Source organism: Triturus cristatus, chromosome 3_1 (genome assembly GCF_964204655.1).
Source record: "Triturus cristatus chromosome 3_1, aTriCri1.1, whole genome shotgun sequence".
Taxonomy (NCBI): domain Eukaryota; kingdom Metazoa; phylum Chordata; class Amphibia; order Caudata; family Salamandridae; genus Triturus; species Triturus cristatus.
This window is the reverse complement of record NC_140583.1, coordinates 294,299,103-294,316,950: the sequence shown is the minus strand read 5'-3', so window position 1 is coordinate 294,316,950 and position 17,848 is coordinate 294,299,103. Positions and strand designations below refer to the sequence as shown.

At 42.9% G+C, this 17,848-nt stretch overlaps 1 protein-coding gene across 10 annotated transcripts in view; it reads left to right on the top strand.

Moving 5' to 3' along the window:
* The window catches only part of NEO1 (neogenin 1), a 552,683-nt gene that overhangs the window by 449,543 nt on the left and 85,292 nt on the right, over nt 1-17,848 (top strand). For 6 of the 10 annotated variants that reach the window (XM_085643915.1, XM_085643913.1, XM_085643911.1 and 3 more), the window contains exons 16-20: nt 933-1,028; nt 2,152-2,375; nt 3,381-3,519; nt 12,896-13,003; nt 15,417-15,611. In XM_085643915.1, coding sequence (XP_085500041.1) covers nt 933-1,028; nt 2,152-2,375; nt 3,381-3,519; nt 12,896-13,003; nt 15,417-15,611 — 762 coding nt within the window. The remainder of the gene's footprint in view (nt 1-932; nt 1,029-2,151; nt 2,376-3,380; nt 3,520-12,895; nt 13,004-15,416; nt 15,612-17,848) is intronic. The other 4 variants (XM_085643916.1, XM_085643912.1, XM_085643917.1 and 1 more) reach the window with 1 other exon arrangement.

Below are 17,848 nucleotides of genomic sequence, written 5' to 3'. Positions count from 1 at the left end.
ATCTGAGGATGGAGCCGAAGCTCATGCGCAATACGAACCAAAGGAGGAGTCACCGAACTCGTGACTTCCAAAGACTTTCCAAGAGGAAAAACAAACTGCAAACATCCGGGCCCAACACCAGATGGCGAGCTATGCACAGTGTATAGATCTGCAGCTCTACATGCCAAGAACCGATGCATACTGGTAAGTAGCATATTCCATTTCTGGCTGCCAGATATCTGATTTCAGCCTTTTGTATTTCAGTATGCATAGTGTTATTGTTTCTGCTAACATAACTTTGTACATTGGGTAAACAGACAGAATTCAGAACTATTGTATTCCAGGTGAAATGTTCTACCTCTACTCAGCTCTCTAAAAGACGAAGACTTGTATTTTGTAAGATTTTTTTTTTAAAGGGGGCCTGTAGTTGGAAGGTTTCAAGAACTGGCACCTGTTTCAGTGTTTTGTCATAGGTCAGCTATATATGTCAAATTTACATTTGTCTAATTTGTGAAGTCCCTCCCCTGGAATCATCCTCTGTGGGTCCTTGACACCCCCAGAACGCGCACTGAGTGATGTACTGTACATAGTCTTCATACCAGCTGCAGACATTCACCACATGTAGTGCCCAGTCTTCCCACCCACAAATGTGCCTGGTGGGTACCCAGACATTGAGCTTTACCATGCTGTGTATCTAGTTCCTCTCTTTGCAGTCCCCATAGGCTGTGGACACACAGCGATATATTTGTATACTTGCTTTCCAATAATTTCATACACCGCTTTCAGTGGAAAATCCGGTCTTCTCTTTGCCCCACTTCCTCCCGACATGACCACTCTGCAAGCAACTCTCCAAGATCAGTGCATGTATTTTGTTCAGATTTGTCATACCGAGCCTATGTTATGTCATCCAGGATAATGTTTTTCTGTGTTTGCATGCATTGTGTATTCCACAGATCCCAGTTCACACTACGTCATCACGCTGAAGGCCTACAATAATGTGGGTGAAGGAATTCCTCTCTATGAGAGCGCAGTGACCAGAACCAATACAGGTATGTGAAAGTATAAAATTTCCCTTGGATACTACTACTACTACAGGGAATGTACACTTTTTGTCCATGCATAGAAGGTCTTCTGATATTCGCTTCTCAGAATGGGCCCTCTGCTTGGTTACTTTGTGGATCTATTGCAAGGTGTGCTCCACACAAAGTATCTTCTTTCTACTTAAAATGCGTCAAGGGAATACCTAGAAGGGAGACGATGGCTGCTGCCTTGTGTTGACTTTCAGCTATTAATCTTTGGCAAAAAGAGCAGAAGTAACATTGGGAATTTAAAAAAGCACTTGATGTTTCTGGAATTTAGTATTGCTGAACATTGAATGTCCCAAGAATCCATTTTGTAGAACTATGTATTCATAACACAGAACCCTAAGTGGCCCAACCCCTCACTATGATAGACTTCACTCCTCTTACAGCCTACTACACATATGTTTTATGGAAGAGTGCTGGTCTACTTCTCTCAATTTCTAAAGAATGTCTTATGTAGTGCTGGCTGCCACCTGATAAGGATTTTGACAAACCCGTAGGGATGAGAAACCAATTTATTTGGCCTTGTTCCCATAACGGAGACTGTCTTGCTTATGGAGTGTGCCTTGCTAAGTGTCGTGTGGCCTCAGCATGTGTCTCTGCCCTGTCTCGGGTAGTTCAGCCCTCTTGGTGGTGGCATGTTTTCTGCATACACCCTTTGTTTTCAAAGCTTGGTGCACAGGCACCAACATGAACTAAAATGTATTCAGTAATTGGCAAGTCTAGGGACCAGTTTATAAGAGAACTGTTGTGTTGCTGCAGAAGGGACAGCATAGTGGAAAGGGCAGGCTGAGGATGTTTTTGGAGTCTTTCTGTACTAATGCTGCTTACTAACTCCAGACTCTTTTTTTCTCTCCTCCGCTTGCCTTCACCTCATCTGGATTCTCGTATTTCTCTATTATTGCTATTCGTTCTGGTTTGATAATTTGTCCCACTTTTTGTATTGTCATATATGTTTGTCTCCCCCCTACCCTTCCTATCAATCCCACTTCCCTTGCCTTACTCCCCCAAAATATGCATGCTCTCTCTGCCCTGTTCTCCTGCCCTTTTTGTTTCCCACCATTCTCCCCTTAATTTCCCGTCTGCCCAGACACATCCGAAGTTGATTCATTTGTTATTAATGCTCCATACACTCCAGTGCCAGATCCTACCCCCATGATGCCTCCTGTGGGAGTTCAAGCTTCAATACTCACCCATGATACGATAAGGATTTCCTGGGCGGACAACTCGCTGCCAAAGAGCCAGAAGAACAATGATGCCCGCTTCTATACCGTTCGCTGGAAAACGAACATCCCGGCCAACACAAAGTACAAGGTGAGGATTAGGTTAGGCTGGGTGGATGTTCAAGGATCAGATTAAGGGCAGCAGCAGTAAAGAGGCCAGTGCAGAAGGTGGAGTAGGGCAGAGGGGCTTGTGTAGAGAGTTTGTAGACAGTTTTATGCAGATGGTCCTTTTTTGAAGGAGAGCAGACTGGCATGTGCATATGGTTACAAACAGCAACATTTTGGTATTTGGACTGCATCATATAGAGGTTTGGTGTAAGTGGAGGAACTAGGTGTGTGCAAGGTTATTTTGGTGTAAGGTGGCAGAGCCGTGTGTAAGTAAAGGCATTTGCCTAAGAGGCTGTACAATATCAGCTGATGAAAGCGGGAGAAACCGTTAGGGGTATATTTGCACAAAAAGTACTAGAGAGGGAACAGGTACAAAAGACTGCCACAAACTAGTGAAGTAGGAAATGAAGAAACTGCAGCTGTGCATATTTTTAAATGAAGAATAACATTAGGGAGCAGGAGGAGAATTGATGGAGGAGATAAGTTGGTCTGGGAAGAGGTGTACACCCGATATGCCCATATGTAAATCGTAAAGTAGCTTAGTAGAAGCATGCTCAGTTGAGGATATGCAATGACCAGCAGAATATGTGTTGAGGTGGAGAGCCAAGGAGCTTACACCGAAGTATAGAGCCAATCGGTATTAAAAAGTTATGTATAGAGGTGGAATTTAGCAGCCTGTGGAGAGGACATAATTGTATGCAAACAGCTTCATCCCTGTTTAAAGGCAGAAAGGTTGCCTGCCTGTCTAGGAATCATAAGTGTCCCTTTGTGAAAAAAGACATTGTTGATTAACAGTGTAAATTGTGTCTAATATGTACACGTGTACCTTAAGTATAGATTAACTGATGGGCTTGAGCATAACAGACTGTGTATTGTAAGGTGTCTATGGAGTCACTGATAAGTCCTGGTACATGGGAAAATGTTAAAAATTGGCAATGATCATGATTATTAGAGATCAAATATCTCTTGTAACTTCCTTGTTTTTCAGATGGCAAACACAACAATTCTGGGATATTTAGTTACTGGACTAAAACCAAATACATTGTATGAATTTTCTGTAATGGTTACCAAAGGTAGAAGGTCGAGCACATGGAGCATGACTGCCCATGGAACAACATTTGAATTAGGTATGTTGTTCGACTCTACTCATGAATTATCTCTCTTCACTCAGTCAGCATGATAATAGTAATCCATTGACTGTTTTCAAGAAATAATCATTCTGGGATAAGTGCAGGAGTGGCTGTTGTGCTATACTGGAATTGTATTTCTGTAATATTTGTAACACGCATGGAGCCAGAGTTGTTACTTCTACTGACAGTGTGCATGTTGTTTAGGATGTGTCATGTGATCATATTTAGAGATTTTGGATTGCACCTTGGAAATGATTTTTGTGTTTCCAAGAAGGTATTCTTAACATTGGACACTTTGTAATTGGAAGTCATTGATTGAAGACTCTTCTCAAATCATGGGTGTCCATTCACTAAAATGCTATGGACCGGGAAAGCGACCTCACACACCCTTTGACCTCCACTTTCACTCACACACACATACACAAAGATTCACACTTAGACACTCTCTCTCACAAACATTCTCTCGCTCCCAAGTAAGTACACAACAAACGTTTAAAGGCATTTTTACTTGCCTCAGCTGCCATGGAATGTCATATTTCAGCTTAACTGTGCTCCATTTTTATTACACTAATAGTGAATAATATATTATCTATTAGTGTAATAAACAAGACAGAAAGCAAAGAGTGTGGAGTCCCAACCTATGTCCATAAGGACGAGCTGCCATTCTATTCCTGATTTTGCCACCTCCTGAGGCTGGGGTCTTGAGCAATCCAGGGGTTGTAGCTTCAATCCCTAAATGACGTGCATGTCTCAAATTTAGATTTGACATTCCTTTTAAATGAAGATTCACCTTCTTTTCTTAATGATATATTATTAGTCTCATAGTATGAGCCATATAATAGTGCACTCTATGAATCAATGGGCTACATAATCTTAATCTCCATTTTTACAATCTGAAGCCTAACTTTCAGATCAAGACTTCTACCTGTAGATTCATCTCCTTTCGTATATTCCTCAGGCATCATACTGCATCTGGAAACTTTTCAGCAATCTCTTCGCGCCATTAGGTGGCTCTGTGCAGCTCTGCACTGATGTTGTCCCCCGCTTGAAATAACATGTAGAGCCTATATAGGTGTCACCCCTGCTTGCTGACCACCAGTTCCTTTCTTTTGGGGCCACCAGATGCAGATCAGGACCACCCTACGTGTCTCTCAGAGACATTTTTCTTCAGTGTGCAAGGGAGATCTCCCTCAAAAACAGTATGTTTTTAGCCCTGTAGACTCTGTTGCAAATGTCTATGGCAGATCCCCACCAGCTATGTCTGTTGCATCTGGAGTCGTATCATGACTCCAAGGCCTGCAGCAAATGCTCGTCAATGAACCCAAAGGCCATTAGGAACCACGAGGCAAAGATTTACATCTCCAAACATAAAAAGACTCCTCGCCGGTACCATAACTTGCTGCGGTCCGTGTCAAAAGTTTGTTCCTGGAGTCAACAATACCCCCCTCCCCTCCCTCCACGACAAGTTATCTGAAGCTCTGTTTTAATCTCTTATCTGCCAAGGATTTGCTTTGTGCACGGTTAAGAGTTATCTTTATGCCCTTTTGGCCTCCTAACTGTTTGCAGATCATCCCTTCATGTTTAAGTTACCAGTTGTGATTCAGTTTTCAAAAGAGCTACATCATATATTTTCTCCTTCTCCCTTTGTAATGCCCCAGTGAGACCTTAATCTCGTCCTCACTTACTTGATGTGCACTCTGTTTGCATCGCTTTACAGCAATCGCTTGCGGTTTCTAGCTAGTAAGACTGTGCTCCTCGTCGCCATCACCTCGGCACGACGTGTCAGTCAGTGTCGAGCTCTTTGTGTCAAAACACTACCTTCTTCCCAGACAAACTGGTTCTGAAGGCGTGAGCATAATTTCTACCAAAGGTTATGGCGTCGCTCCAAATTGGTCAAGCTATCACCCTACCAGTGTTCTTTGCTTCACGTCACCCTTCTAAGGAAGCAGCTACTTTGGCGTCCTTTTATAGGTTCATGAAGCACTATTGTCTGGACAGTCAAGTTCACCGAGAGAGGCATTTTGCCCGCTCGGTCCTGCAGGACTTTCTGGTTTGAGTCCATTCACAGACCTGCCTCCAAGTAGATACTGCTTTGGTACCTGTTCAGGAGGTGAGGATTCTGCAGATAGAAGTCTCTTTCAGAAGAACTTGTTACTTACTTTTGGTAACCTTCTTTCTGGTAGAGACTCTGCATATTCCTCACTGACTCTCTCATCCTACCCAGTCTGTGATTGAACTGTATGCATTAGTCGCAACCAGTTTGCTCTTGCGTCTGGGGCAAAGACAGCCTTGAAATCAACTTATGTCAGCGGGCAGGGGTGGCACGTATTTAGAATCCCCACAAAATGGAAGAGATGCCCTTACAACCAAAAGGGGCAGGGTTGATATATGGTAATAACAGAAAAAAGTCCCTTTTTTGTCACTCACTCTAGTTCTCCAGTCTAAAAGATAATTTTATACAATCTCATTCAGGCTCAATACATCCTTCCTCCCAGTCACTCTGTTATCTGAAAACTGAACATAGTTATATGTCAAAATGCCTAATTTATTAAAATTCCTTTCCTATACAACATATTTTCCCTGTGATTCTTGTTATGAAGCAAATACATTAATCCATATATATGACAAGTAAAGTTCATCCATCAGTAAAATTAAATATACACCATCAAATAAGTTAATAACAGATATCATAAGATTCTATAGTCTGTTACAAATTACAAGGCTTCGACTCAGCGTTTTGGTGGATAAGACTTGATAAACAACACCTTTTTCAGGACAAAGTATTTACAACAGAAGTTTATCTTAAAAAAATAGAAAATATACACAGTTACATTTCAAATAGGCATATTTACATGCACGAGTTCAGTGTTATATGGGTCAGTAGCACTTCCAGCTCTGAAATGTAACTGTGTACATTTCTTTAAACTTCTGTTGTAATTGCACACAGTGCCTCTGCAGATAAAATACAATTTGCAGTTAGTGTGACCATGAGCTTATGTTAAGAAATGACTCAAACTTTTTGGGAATTGCATATGCCAAGAAGTGGAATTGGAAAGTTTGTTGAAAAATGTGTTCACAGTCCAATGTTTAATGGAGCATTACTGGAACTATAAATGCTCCTTACTTGTGAACCTGCCTTCTCCCACCTGTTGGACAACCAGTAAACCCCTGTGAGATCCTCTTTTGCTGCAGATCCAACATCACACATGTATTTTTAAATGTGCTTCTTCAGCCTTTCAGATGCTGCGTTGTTTCTTTCGCCATGTGTAGGTTTTATCGTTTTGCCGTTTGTAATTGGCTTTAAAAAATGTGTGCTCCTTTCAGGACGAGCTTCAAGAAGAGCACAGGATGTAGTAGGCAGTTTCATTGGCTAACCAGTGTACATCCTGTGCTCTGTCTTTAGGAGTACAGGCACACAGTGAGTTATTTTCCTTCTATGCTGCCGAGGTCACAGAAATCATTTATGTCTAAGTGATGGGCACTGAAGGGGACCCTTGAGTTTGTAGCTGCAAGAAAGCTGTGACATTTGAGGTATTCAGTTGGCAGTGTCTATTGGTACCCGTGAGTTGCCAGACTGGGAAAACACTGTGTTGAACAACTTCAGTTTCTATGGTACCTGACATTGTTTTGAAGCATCATTGGTAAAACTCCTGTAACTTACCAAGCTGGAACTCAAACCCTCTCCAGTTCATCTCTTTATTGTGGGATTGGCTTCCTGTCAACACTAGATGTGCTGAGAATATAATTTTTTTCCAAAGAATACAAAACAAAAGTATTTTCTTTAGTGTGTTGAAATGTATTACCTATTCAGTGTCAGAGTTGAAAACATCACAGTTGTTGCTTATGTGTACAGCTCTGTGATACCCTGTGGTTGGACAGCACTCTAACAATGCATGAATCAATAAGTATATAAAATTACAAGGTGCTGCCGTGGAGCGGTATTCCTGTAGTGGAATTCTACCACAAGCAATTCTGAAACATTTGGGTAGAAGAGATTCTTAGCAGTAAGTCTCTTAAGAAGGTGGATTTGCCTATGTTAAAATCCATTTAAGATGATATTTAGCTTGCTTTCCTCATGTCTCTGTACCATTTAATTGTAGTGTTACTTGGGACTTGTGCAGCTGCTAGGAATAGTATGGAAAAACGCCTTTCTGTACAAGTCCATATCTGCTGCAGAGCAAGTTGATGGAGAGAGAGAGAATTAGAAAAATACATGTTTGAGTGTTTCAGAAACCGAATTGGAATAGGATTCTTTTTGCACAGAAACATAGAGCATAGAAGAAAGTTAAAGCAGAGAACAAAATTGGTAATTGTTACTGGTGACATACATGTCGGCTTTGGGCACCAGTCAGGCAGCAGTAGTTTTGTCTGTCTTTGGTACCACAGGACTTCACTCAGTCTTTGATACCTTCAATTTAGGAGGCTATAAACTGTTCCAGTTTTGCTGACAAATGTTCACTTGTAGCATGCTCCACAACGCATTGAGCACAGATCACATAAAGCCTTCATTAAGATTTGTTCTACATCCTATGACTCTGCTTCCTAAATTACATCTACAGATGAGGACTTTTAAATATTCTGTTCGGTCAAAGTACAAATCTTGCCAAAAATATCACCAAAGTTGAAATGGAAGGAGCACACGGCACTAATGGCACCCAGAGAGATAGCAATTTCGGTCCAATACAGGCTAGTACAGTTTAAACATTAATATCAAGTATACTATACAATAGAGAAACTGTGGTGCCTAGTAGACAAAAATCCCCCATATGCGAGGAAAATACAGGTGACTTGCTCTTTATCTGGTGGTGTTGAATACTCCAGAAATATTGGAAGGGATTTGGGAGGGCATTGTTCAAAATAAGACACTACACTATAATCCTAACCTCAAAATAGCTCTGTTAAATATTCTGGAAGGAACTTAGACCGCTATCAGAGGTCCTTTGTGGGCTTAGGTGTCGTTATTTCCAAAAGAAATATTGCACAAATGTGGAGAGCTTGGGGGCCCCTGGTGCAGCCAGGTGGAGAACTGGCAACAAAGCAGGCTTCTGGAGAAACAGAACTGAGATTATTCCAAGTAAGGTGATCTGTATATGGGGCAGGAGGGTCCAGGTGGGCAAAATATTCTGATGCGGAGTTCTGGTCAAATTCTGCCAATCACCATCTGACAGAATGATTTTCTTGCATGCAGCTCTGTGACGGTTAGTTGGCGAGTGTGAGAGATTTGGCGTCCCCTAGCGTGATTCCTGGGTGCTAGGAGGACACCAAGCAAGAGTGCAAGAGTTTTCTAATGGGGGTGGTCACAACTGTTTGTCAGAAGTCAGCCACTTGGGTAGAAAATCTACTAGAGCGGCAGCAAAATCAGCTTGAGTACCTGCGCCCTCTGACACGCTGCATGGTGCAGTTTGTACTGATTTTTCAGCACATAACGTACTCTTGCCGCTCGAGCAGCGCAACATGCCTGTTTCCGCCCATTTGCGAAACTCCACAGAATCTAGCAGAGTTTTTATGTAACCCTGCTGTGTACATCTGAGTAAAAGTCTGCTAATTCTCTTCACCGCTGTAGGAGAGTATGCGCTCTCACTCACCTAGTATTTTAGGCTGCGCAGTGAGATGTCCAACGATTTGGAAAGGAAGACGAGCAGAACTATGAAAAAACTACTTTTATGCTGATTCTGGCACTTCTAATCCTTGCTCTCCCTCTGTCCACAACTCGCACAGGCACATCCTCGGAGCACATTCATTGCTGCAAGCTCACAAGTCTGAATAAATCATGTAGAATTTTGGTGGGAAAGACTGAGGCATAAGGGAAACTGGGATAACATGTATTCAGGAATTCTCGTAAATAAAGGTTTGGAGATTTTTTAAAGAATAAACAAAATGACAATCGCCATGAAGGTAATCTTTCACCTCTCTCTGATTTTGCTACGTCAAAGGATATACAGATCACACAGACCTAGCGCAGATAGCAGTAATGCTCTTCATCGGAATGTCTGCTGTGTTAGTTAATCTTTTTTCGTCCAAATTGCCATAAAAGTGCACATTAAAATTGCAGATATTGATATATACAAGGAACAATTCCCCATATATAGACATCAAATAGGGTCCTAAATAATGCAGCATCCTCCTGCTTAGCAGTGGCGTAACGAAATTTGAGGGGGGCACCCCTGCAAGGTACTTGGAGGGGCCCTCTCTGGACTCTATCAGGAGCTCTCTGGCCTGAGTGCTGTGCTGAGGGGGCCCCCCTGGAGCTTGGGGGCCCCCCGCACCGCAGGAGGTGAGGGGGCCTGCGTTATGCCCCTGCTGCTTAGACAAGTAGAACCATTAACAACAAAAACCTCAGTCCTAAAAGTGGGCTAAAAAGGGTCCGTCATGTTGTCTAAAAAGTCCATGCCAGTAGGAGTTTTTCGTGATACTAGGAGTCGTACCAGTGTCACATGGTCCACAATCAATTAGTTAAACCCTAATAAAATAGACAAAAAATCAAATGACATAATAGATATCTGGAGTAAAAGCAAAATGACCACTATAAAACATACGTTATTCTAGGCTACTCTGCAGTTGTCAAGTAACACCTGGTAGTCCCTTATTTTCAAACCCTACAAATAGCAGCACTAAGGGTACAAGTTAGAATTTTATGTCCTGCTCTCAATTATTCTGTAGGATAAAATATATTTGGTCTGGAAAGCACTACAATATTGGATCTATCCCACTGGTGCCAAGAGATGTTATTGTGCGCCCATATGGAATTTATACCTTCTCTAATCAAGGTTACAGATTCCCTGCAGAAAGCCCTTTTGATCTAATATCCCAAGCCCGCTGTAAGTAGCGTACCACTGCAGAGACTATTGTTTCCTTCAGATCACTTTTTAAAATTCTTAGTGCCTCTCAGAACTTCTGCAGTGTGTACTGTAGCAAAGTGCCCTTTTTTGACATGGTCATTCCCACTTTTTGCCTGGTATCTAATGCAATTTCTACAGAAGTGCGCTGGGTTCCTGCTATCCAGCACCCCAGTGCCCGCTCTCTCTCCCTAAAGCTGTCCAATTGTTCCCCCAATTGGCAATACCTTTAGTACCCCCTGTAAGTCCCTAGTAAATGGTACCCCTGGTACCTAGGTTAAAGAGGTCTGCAGCATGTATTGTGCAACCCTAAGAGACAACTCCGCACCAACATGCAAACTTCCATTGGAGGCTGCGTGCCATGGTGCAGAGAAAAGTAAAGACACGACATGGCACACCTCCCCTACAGCAGGGTTTACTGCCCTAAGGCAGGGAGCACTATACTACATGTGTGCACGTATCTGCATGAGCAGATATGGCCCGGTGATGTCTAAGTCGATTCTTAGATATTATAAGTGAACAGGGAAGCCATTTTGCGAACATGTGCTGGACACTGGTATGTACAAGATCCCCATCTACATGGTGTCTTCACTGAAACTAGAGCTGTTTGGAATCAAACCTCTCGTATTACTAAACCTACACTGATTCCATTGATAGATCTATCAATACATGTACTCAGAGGCACCTTAGAGGGCCCCCCTGAAAACCTACCGACTACTAGTGTACTGGCTGACTGGTGTAGACCAGTCCGCCACCACAGACAGGTTTCTTACCCCTTGCAGGTGAGAGCAGGCGCTCTCTGAAGGCAGAAAAAATGCCTGCTCCGGCCGTATGGCTAAGTGATCAGCATACAAGGCAGGCGGCTTCAAAGGTTTTTGCTGCCTGAGATATGTGACCTAAGGCTTCCCCAGACAAGGGAAATGACATCACCTGCCCAGGGCCCATTTAACACCAGGACAAGTGGAAAAATTAGGCATGGAGGCATGATTCCCCCTCAGGCTAGTTTCAGCTCTATGGTGGGCTACCTAATGTGAACACGAAATTTAGAATTCCATGTTCTTAGTTTTGGCGAATTAGGTTCTCTGAGTCAGGGTTATGCCCACTTCCCACAGGAAGTGGTCATATATAGGGAGTAGTCACCCTAAAGGTAAGTAGCCCATTGGCTACTACCTGTCACTCCCCTTAACGACCCTAGGTTTAAGGTTTAGGAGGCACCCCTGATGCACAGAACTTGGATTTGACGGAACCAGAAGAAGAGGACAAAGAAAAGCTGCAAGAAAAACTAGAACTGAAGACTTGCTGTGGACTTTTGGCGCCAAACCCTGCTTGTCTGCACCAATCTCAGCAATTATCACCAGCGACTCATCCTGCAGCTGAACATCTTCCAAGAACCCTGGGAGACTGCTAGCCATTCGCAAATTGCCAAGGGCTATTGCAATCTCTTTTGGGTAGAGGTGCTTCTCCTCTGCAGACCTCAGGCACCAAAGAAGCAAAGTCCGGTACACGAGTTGCCGCTCCCTGGCCAGCCCGACGCAGCAGCACCCCAGGAAGAGGTATCTGTGCCTCTGAAATCACAGATCTGTCCCACCACCCAGTGAGAGGACACCAGGACCAAGCGGCACACACAGGCCCAATACCCGGGGTACCAGACCCCTTGCAGAAAACTGAGCCCTTGAGAGTCCCAACTGGTTCCCTCTACACCGAGACCGAGCAGCCATCGAGGGATGTCAGCACTGCAGAGATCCACCTCCAGAGTCGCTCAGCTGCCCTGATTTTGCATCCTCAACCAGCAAGACTGACAACCGCAAGACCGTTGGACGCACAGAGCCCAGCTGACCTATCCACTCTAAGCCTGAGCGCCCCAGGTCAAATACCAACTAACCGGCTGTGCCCCCTTCTTCCCAGGACCCTTGTGACCCGAGCCACCCATTGGGAGCCCCCAGACTTGTACCCAAGTCCCCCTTTGCAGCCTGTTTCTAGGTGGCCTCCCTTCTTTCCACCGGCGTAGCGCGCACAGCTACCAACCGGACCAGCATCTCTATATCTGGATGCCCATGGGTAGGTAGCAAGTAACTGCTGATGGTACTTTGGAACTTTGCTCCCTTCAACCCTAAGTACCAAAGGAGACCCACATAAACTGACCGTGAATAACTGTATGCAACACATTTTTCACATTTAAGTAAATTGTTTACTTACCTGTGAAATTCAATTTTAAAAAAAGTAAGTGCCTGATAACGAAGTTCTCTGTATAAAAATGTATATAAAGCACAAGTTATTTTTCAAAGTTGATCTTGGATTTATCCTCGAGTGAGTGTCTCATGTATTGCTTCCTTGAGTAAAACAAATGCTTGGTACTATCCTCTGATAAGCCTAAAAATAGAGCATTTAGTGTTATCATTATTGCCTCTGTAAACCAACAAGGGTTGCCTGGACTGTTTACACAGTGAAACTCTTTTTGTGGTCCACTATTTAAAGAGCCAGCTCCCTATTTGTACCTTCTTTTATGCATGGCTGTTTATATTTTCTATTCCCACTAGTTCCAACATCACCACCGAAAGATGTCACAGTGGTGAGCAAAGAAGGGAAACCGCGCACAATAATTGTAAACTGGCAACCCCCGTCTGAGGCCAATGGCAAGATCACGGGTAAGTGTGAGATGTAGGAATATTGTTCGTTAGCACTGTGAATCATGATACTTTTTGACACAACAAGGGGCAGTCACATTCTCATGGATATTTCATCTTCTCACTTCTTGAGTAAGTCACTTGATCTTCAGAGGTGTTTCATGTTCTGCTCTTTTGGCTTAGCTGGATTCATGATGTGCAACCTACAACCAGGTGGCCACTGTTGTAGAATTCATTTCTGTAGCAATGTGTAATGGAGAACTAATCTGCAATGCATCACATAGCTTTCTCATTTGTCTTTTCAAACTTGTGTTTTAGATTTGATTTGGTGAAGGGTATGTGCTTTCGACAGGTTTAGAACACAAATATATGCTATTAAGGCCGGTTACATTTAAGGAAACTAAATGTATATTCACACATAAAAACTAAGGTGATAATGATAATCGAAATGTTGGAAATGATGGCACCTTCCATGCTATAGTACCAAGTGCTTGGCTACATATGTACCCTCTGCAGGAGTGCCTTGCAAGGCAGTGGTCATAAGACTAGCCAGTGGCAGGATCTAGTATTGGTAGAGCCTGTGTTGAGCACAAACTGTAGTGATGGAGCAACTGAGCGAGTCATTCAGCCCCTAGTGGCCATCAATAAAGTCTTCTTTCTCAAAGAGTTGGGAGGACATTTGAGCCACCTGACCATGCAAAATCAGTGGTTTACTCATCAACGGAGTCTCCACACCACTGTGTTGGAAATTATGGCAGTCCAGGTATTGCTCAGTGTAAAACATGATTTGCACAAAAGAGTGCTCATTCACAATGATAGCATGACCACGTTTTGCTACCTCTGGATGCGAGGTATCACAAACTCACCACAGTGGTTCAGGTTAGCGAAGGCAATCTGGCATTGGGCAATTCACCAAGTCCTCTTCCCGGTGAAACACCTCCACAGTGTGAACAACTTCTTTGCAGACTTGCTGAGCAGGACGTATCAACAAACACATACTTTTGAAACCAGTGCTCAGGTACTTCAACACTGCTTCTACCACTGCACGACTCCTGTAGTGTACCTCTTTGCCACACACAAATACAAAATTCCAAACATTTGTCTCAGGGTACCTATACCCATAGTCCAAAGGCTATACTTCATGGACAAATTGGTCAGCATATTTGCTAATGATTATCCTCTACTTCCACCAATGCCGTATGTAGTAACAAAAATATGGCATGACCCATGATGCTCATCCTCATAGCACCCGCATGGCCCAGACAGCCCTGGTACTCCGTACTTCTGGACGTTTCCATACATTCCCACGAAAAGCTATGACTTCCCTCAGACCTCATCACACGCTGACATCCGAGTCTGCTGCAACATCCCACAGTTACGGCCCGAATAATCAGATTTGTCACCTTAAGTCTTGCAAATTCTTAAGGAGGGCCATATGCTCACCACAAAGGCCTATTGCACAGCCAGTATGAAAACAGTTTGCCCCATACTGCCGCAGTCTCCACAAGCAGCCCTGATAGGCCTCGGTTCAAGACATCATCTGATGCTTAAAACATCTAGAAAAGGCAGCCTTTGCATACTCTTCAATAAGGGTGCATTTAGCCAATGTACCAGCTGACCTGCAAAATTGAGGAGAACAGTAAGTAGTCAAAATACCAGTGGAAGTCCTTAAGAGACATTGCATCTAGAATCCCACTATTCACTTAATGGGACTGCAATATTGTCCTTACCTAGGTCAGGTGACGGCCACATTTTGCCCACTGCGGTTCCTTTCGTGAAATGCTACGTTTCTCATTCCAATCACTTCCTTTCTGAGAATAAATTAACCACCAGCCCTTATGGTGGAAGAGTCATTAAAGAACACAAGTTGTAACAGGGTTTTTTATGCCCCATCACTTTGAAAGCTTGCCAGTGGCTACTGTGTCTGAACATAATTCCCATACCAATCGTATGCTGTAGCACTCTACAGAGCATGTAGGGCTCAGTGGCGATAGGGCAACACTAAATAAGGTTATCCCCTCTCAAGGTGTTTTTTACGGTACTGTTCAAGCCACGGAGGACTCTTTGGTGCTTCTGGGGCTCAGCCGTGGACTCTGGGAATGCTGTAGTTATCTGGAGGCAGTACCCGAGGAATGTTAAAAGAGAACAACAGGACCATTGTTGCAAAAATGTGGAAAATCTGCTGACTATAACATGGCAGACATGTTGATGTATGAAATGCTTGTCAGGGTGCTAGGGGTCCACTATTTAAACAACATGACATTGGACAGATGTGATTTTCCCAAGCATCGCAAATACGTAGTGTGAGCAGTAAGGAGCTGTCCTTTTGCACAGACTCAAATTTTGCATTGATCACGTGGCCTGTATTGGCATTTCATGCACACAAGTTCATTCTTGCCTCCTGTTAACATCTCTCCTTTTGTCCACTTTGTAGGATATATTATTTACTACAGCACTGATGTGAATGCTGAGCTGCACGACTGGGTCATTGAACCAGTGTTGGGCAATAGACTCACTCACCAGATCCAGGAGTTGACCCTTGACACCACATATTTCTTCAAGATTCAAGCTCGCAATTCCAAGGGAATGGGGCCAATGTCTGAGGCTGCTCAGTTCAGGACTCCTAAAGGTAGGTGGCACCTAGTAAAATTTGGCTATATAAGAGGTTGTTTAAACGAGGTGTTGACCATTGTTAAACATCTAAGCTTGAAGAGTTAAGAGTAAATGTAGATTAAAATATTATTCGGCCAGATTATCATACCGGCAAGCACTATCTAAATATTTTTTGATAAACAAATTTTTATTGATTGATTTACCAAAGAGCACCAGCCAATAATCACGACACCATGATAACATAGAAGTATGCACTATCTAAATATTAATAGAACATTTGACTAAACATCACTACTACTACACACACCCCAAACCTAGCTAGAGAATTATTTGCTATGATCAAAGGTTTATCTTTGCCTACACCTAATTAAAACTTTTAAATGCTTCACAAGACTTGTGTGAAAAGTTAACTTTTGCACTGATAAAAACAATAAGATCAGAACAGAAAACAAAGTCGACTCCATGGCTTGCTCGCACTATATGCATCCATCTTTGAAACGGCAGTGGCTGACCTTATTTCTGCTGCTAGATCTACATGTTCACCTACCAATATCTGTCCTGCAACAGTAATGAGGCATGTGGCTCTCCAAATGGTCACTGAGCTGCTCTTTCTTTTTAATCAGTCTATTATCCAAGTTAAGGTTTGAGAGGCTTGAAAGTCCGCTATGGTGAGACCTTTTCTTTTTTTTTCTTCTTATTCCAAGAGTATCCTGGAAATTATTGCACCTTTTTCTTTGCTTCCATACCATGCTAAAATTCTCGAAGCTAGCTTTTAATCCATTTCAGTCCTACGGTGACTCAAGGAACTTATTAATAGCCAGATGTACTTACTTCTCTGTGGCTGCAAATACGTGAGTCGGAGTTTGTGCTCTTAAAAAAAAGTTTCCTATTTGTACTAACTCCTGAAATGGGATTGCAACTTGATACAGAGGCAGTACTTTGAAGGGGCCTGCTGTGGGTGTGCCTTCCAAATACAGAATTGGTACCTTATGTACCAATGGTTTGTGACTGTAATTCTGGCCCCTAACAATTAAGAAGTTACTAACCCCCAAGGTAGATGTAACTCATTCAAAGAAGGAGTGGGATCTCCTTAGGACCCGTTTCCTTTTTAGAATGGTATTCTAAAAAGAATACCAACTAGGGGATCCAAACCCTGGTTTAATGGCTGCCTAAATGAGGAAGGGTGTGACTAAGCCTTGCTGAAAGGTCATGGAGAATATCTCCCTCCATTACTAACCTCAAACAGTTGAGTACATCAAGACGTTCCTACGGTAAACATATACATAGTTCCAAAGCAGAATACTTTAGGGTGAAACTGGACAATGCTAAAAATAGACCTAAAGAATTATTCGAAATCGCTAAAGAACAAGCTGTATGCAAACCAAACCATCACTTTGTAGACTCTGGGTCTCTGCCCAGCGTTGAAGAGTTCTCTGCATATTTGAGAAAACAAGAAGGATTGAATCAGAGTCGCTACTCGCTTCCCCGATGTTGCCAACTCCTGTCCGGACCAATTTTTTACCAGTACAGCTACATGCACATGCAAATAACAACTTACCATATTTCCAAGAAAAAAGCAAACTCCATTCTGCCTCTATCCCAAGTATAGGTTTCATCAGATAATTCCTTTTCAGAGTCTAATCAAGAACATTCTTCTGATCCACTTTCATCTAATCAAGAGACTGGGCTTAAGGGCTGATGATCAGGAGGATGCTTGGCAGAACTTTAGAATGGATCCTCAGGGTTACTCATCTCTGTAATCTTGTCTCCGTAGTTTGTTGCTAAATGATCCCACTGCATATCAGTCTTTTATTGCAAGAGCAGCTGCAAATCATAAAGTTCCAATGCATGTTAAGAGAACGATTTGTTGGTAGAAACCCTTCAAAAAACTGAACAGTCTCCTCCGTTACTTCTCATGCTAAAAACAATCCTAAAATATTTTACTTAAAATTTCAAAGATCCCCTCAAGACTCGGTGGTTACTCCTTTGGAGGAGAAAACAATAAACTTGCAACTCAAGTCCCTCTCCATCCATGGGCCCAAAGGGATTTCCTGGTGGTTGCATGCAAATGAGCTCACAAACCGGGCACATGCGATCCAGACAGGGAAAGTAAGAAGATCAATGCAGCAGCGAAACAGGGTTGTCTTGGGAACTGCTGCACAATGGTGTACCACAGACTCCATGACATTATTTGCCAGACGTAAGAGGGATGACACTTTTCAGAAGAGAGCAAAAGAGATTGTTCAAGACTAC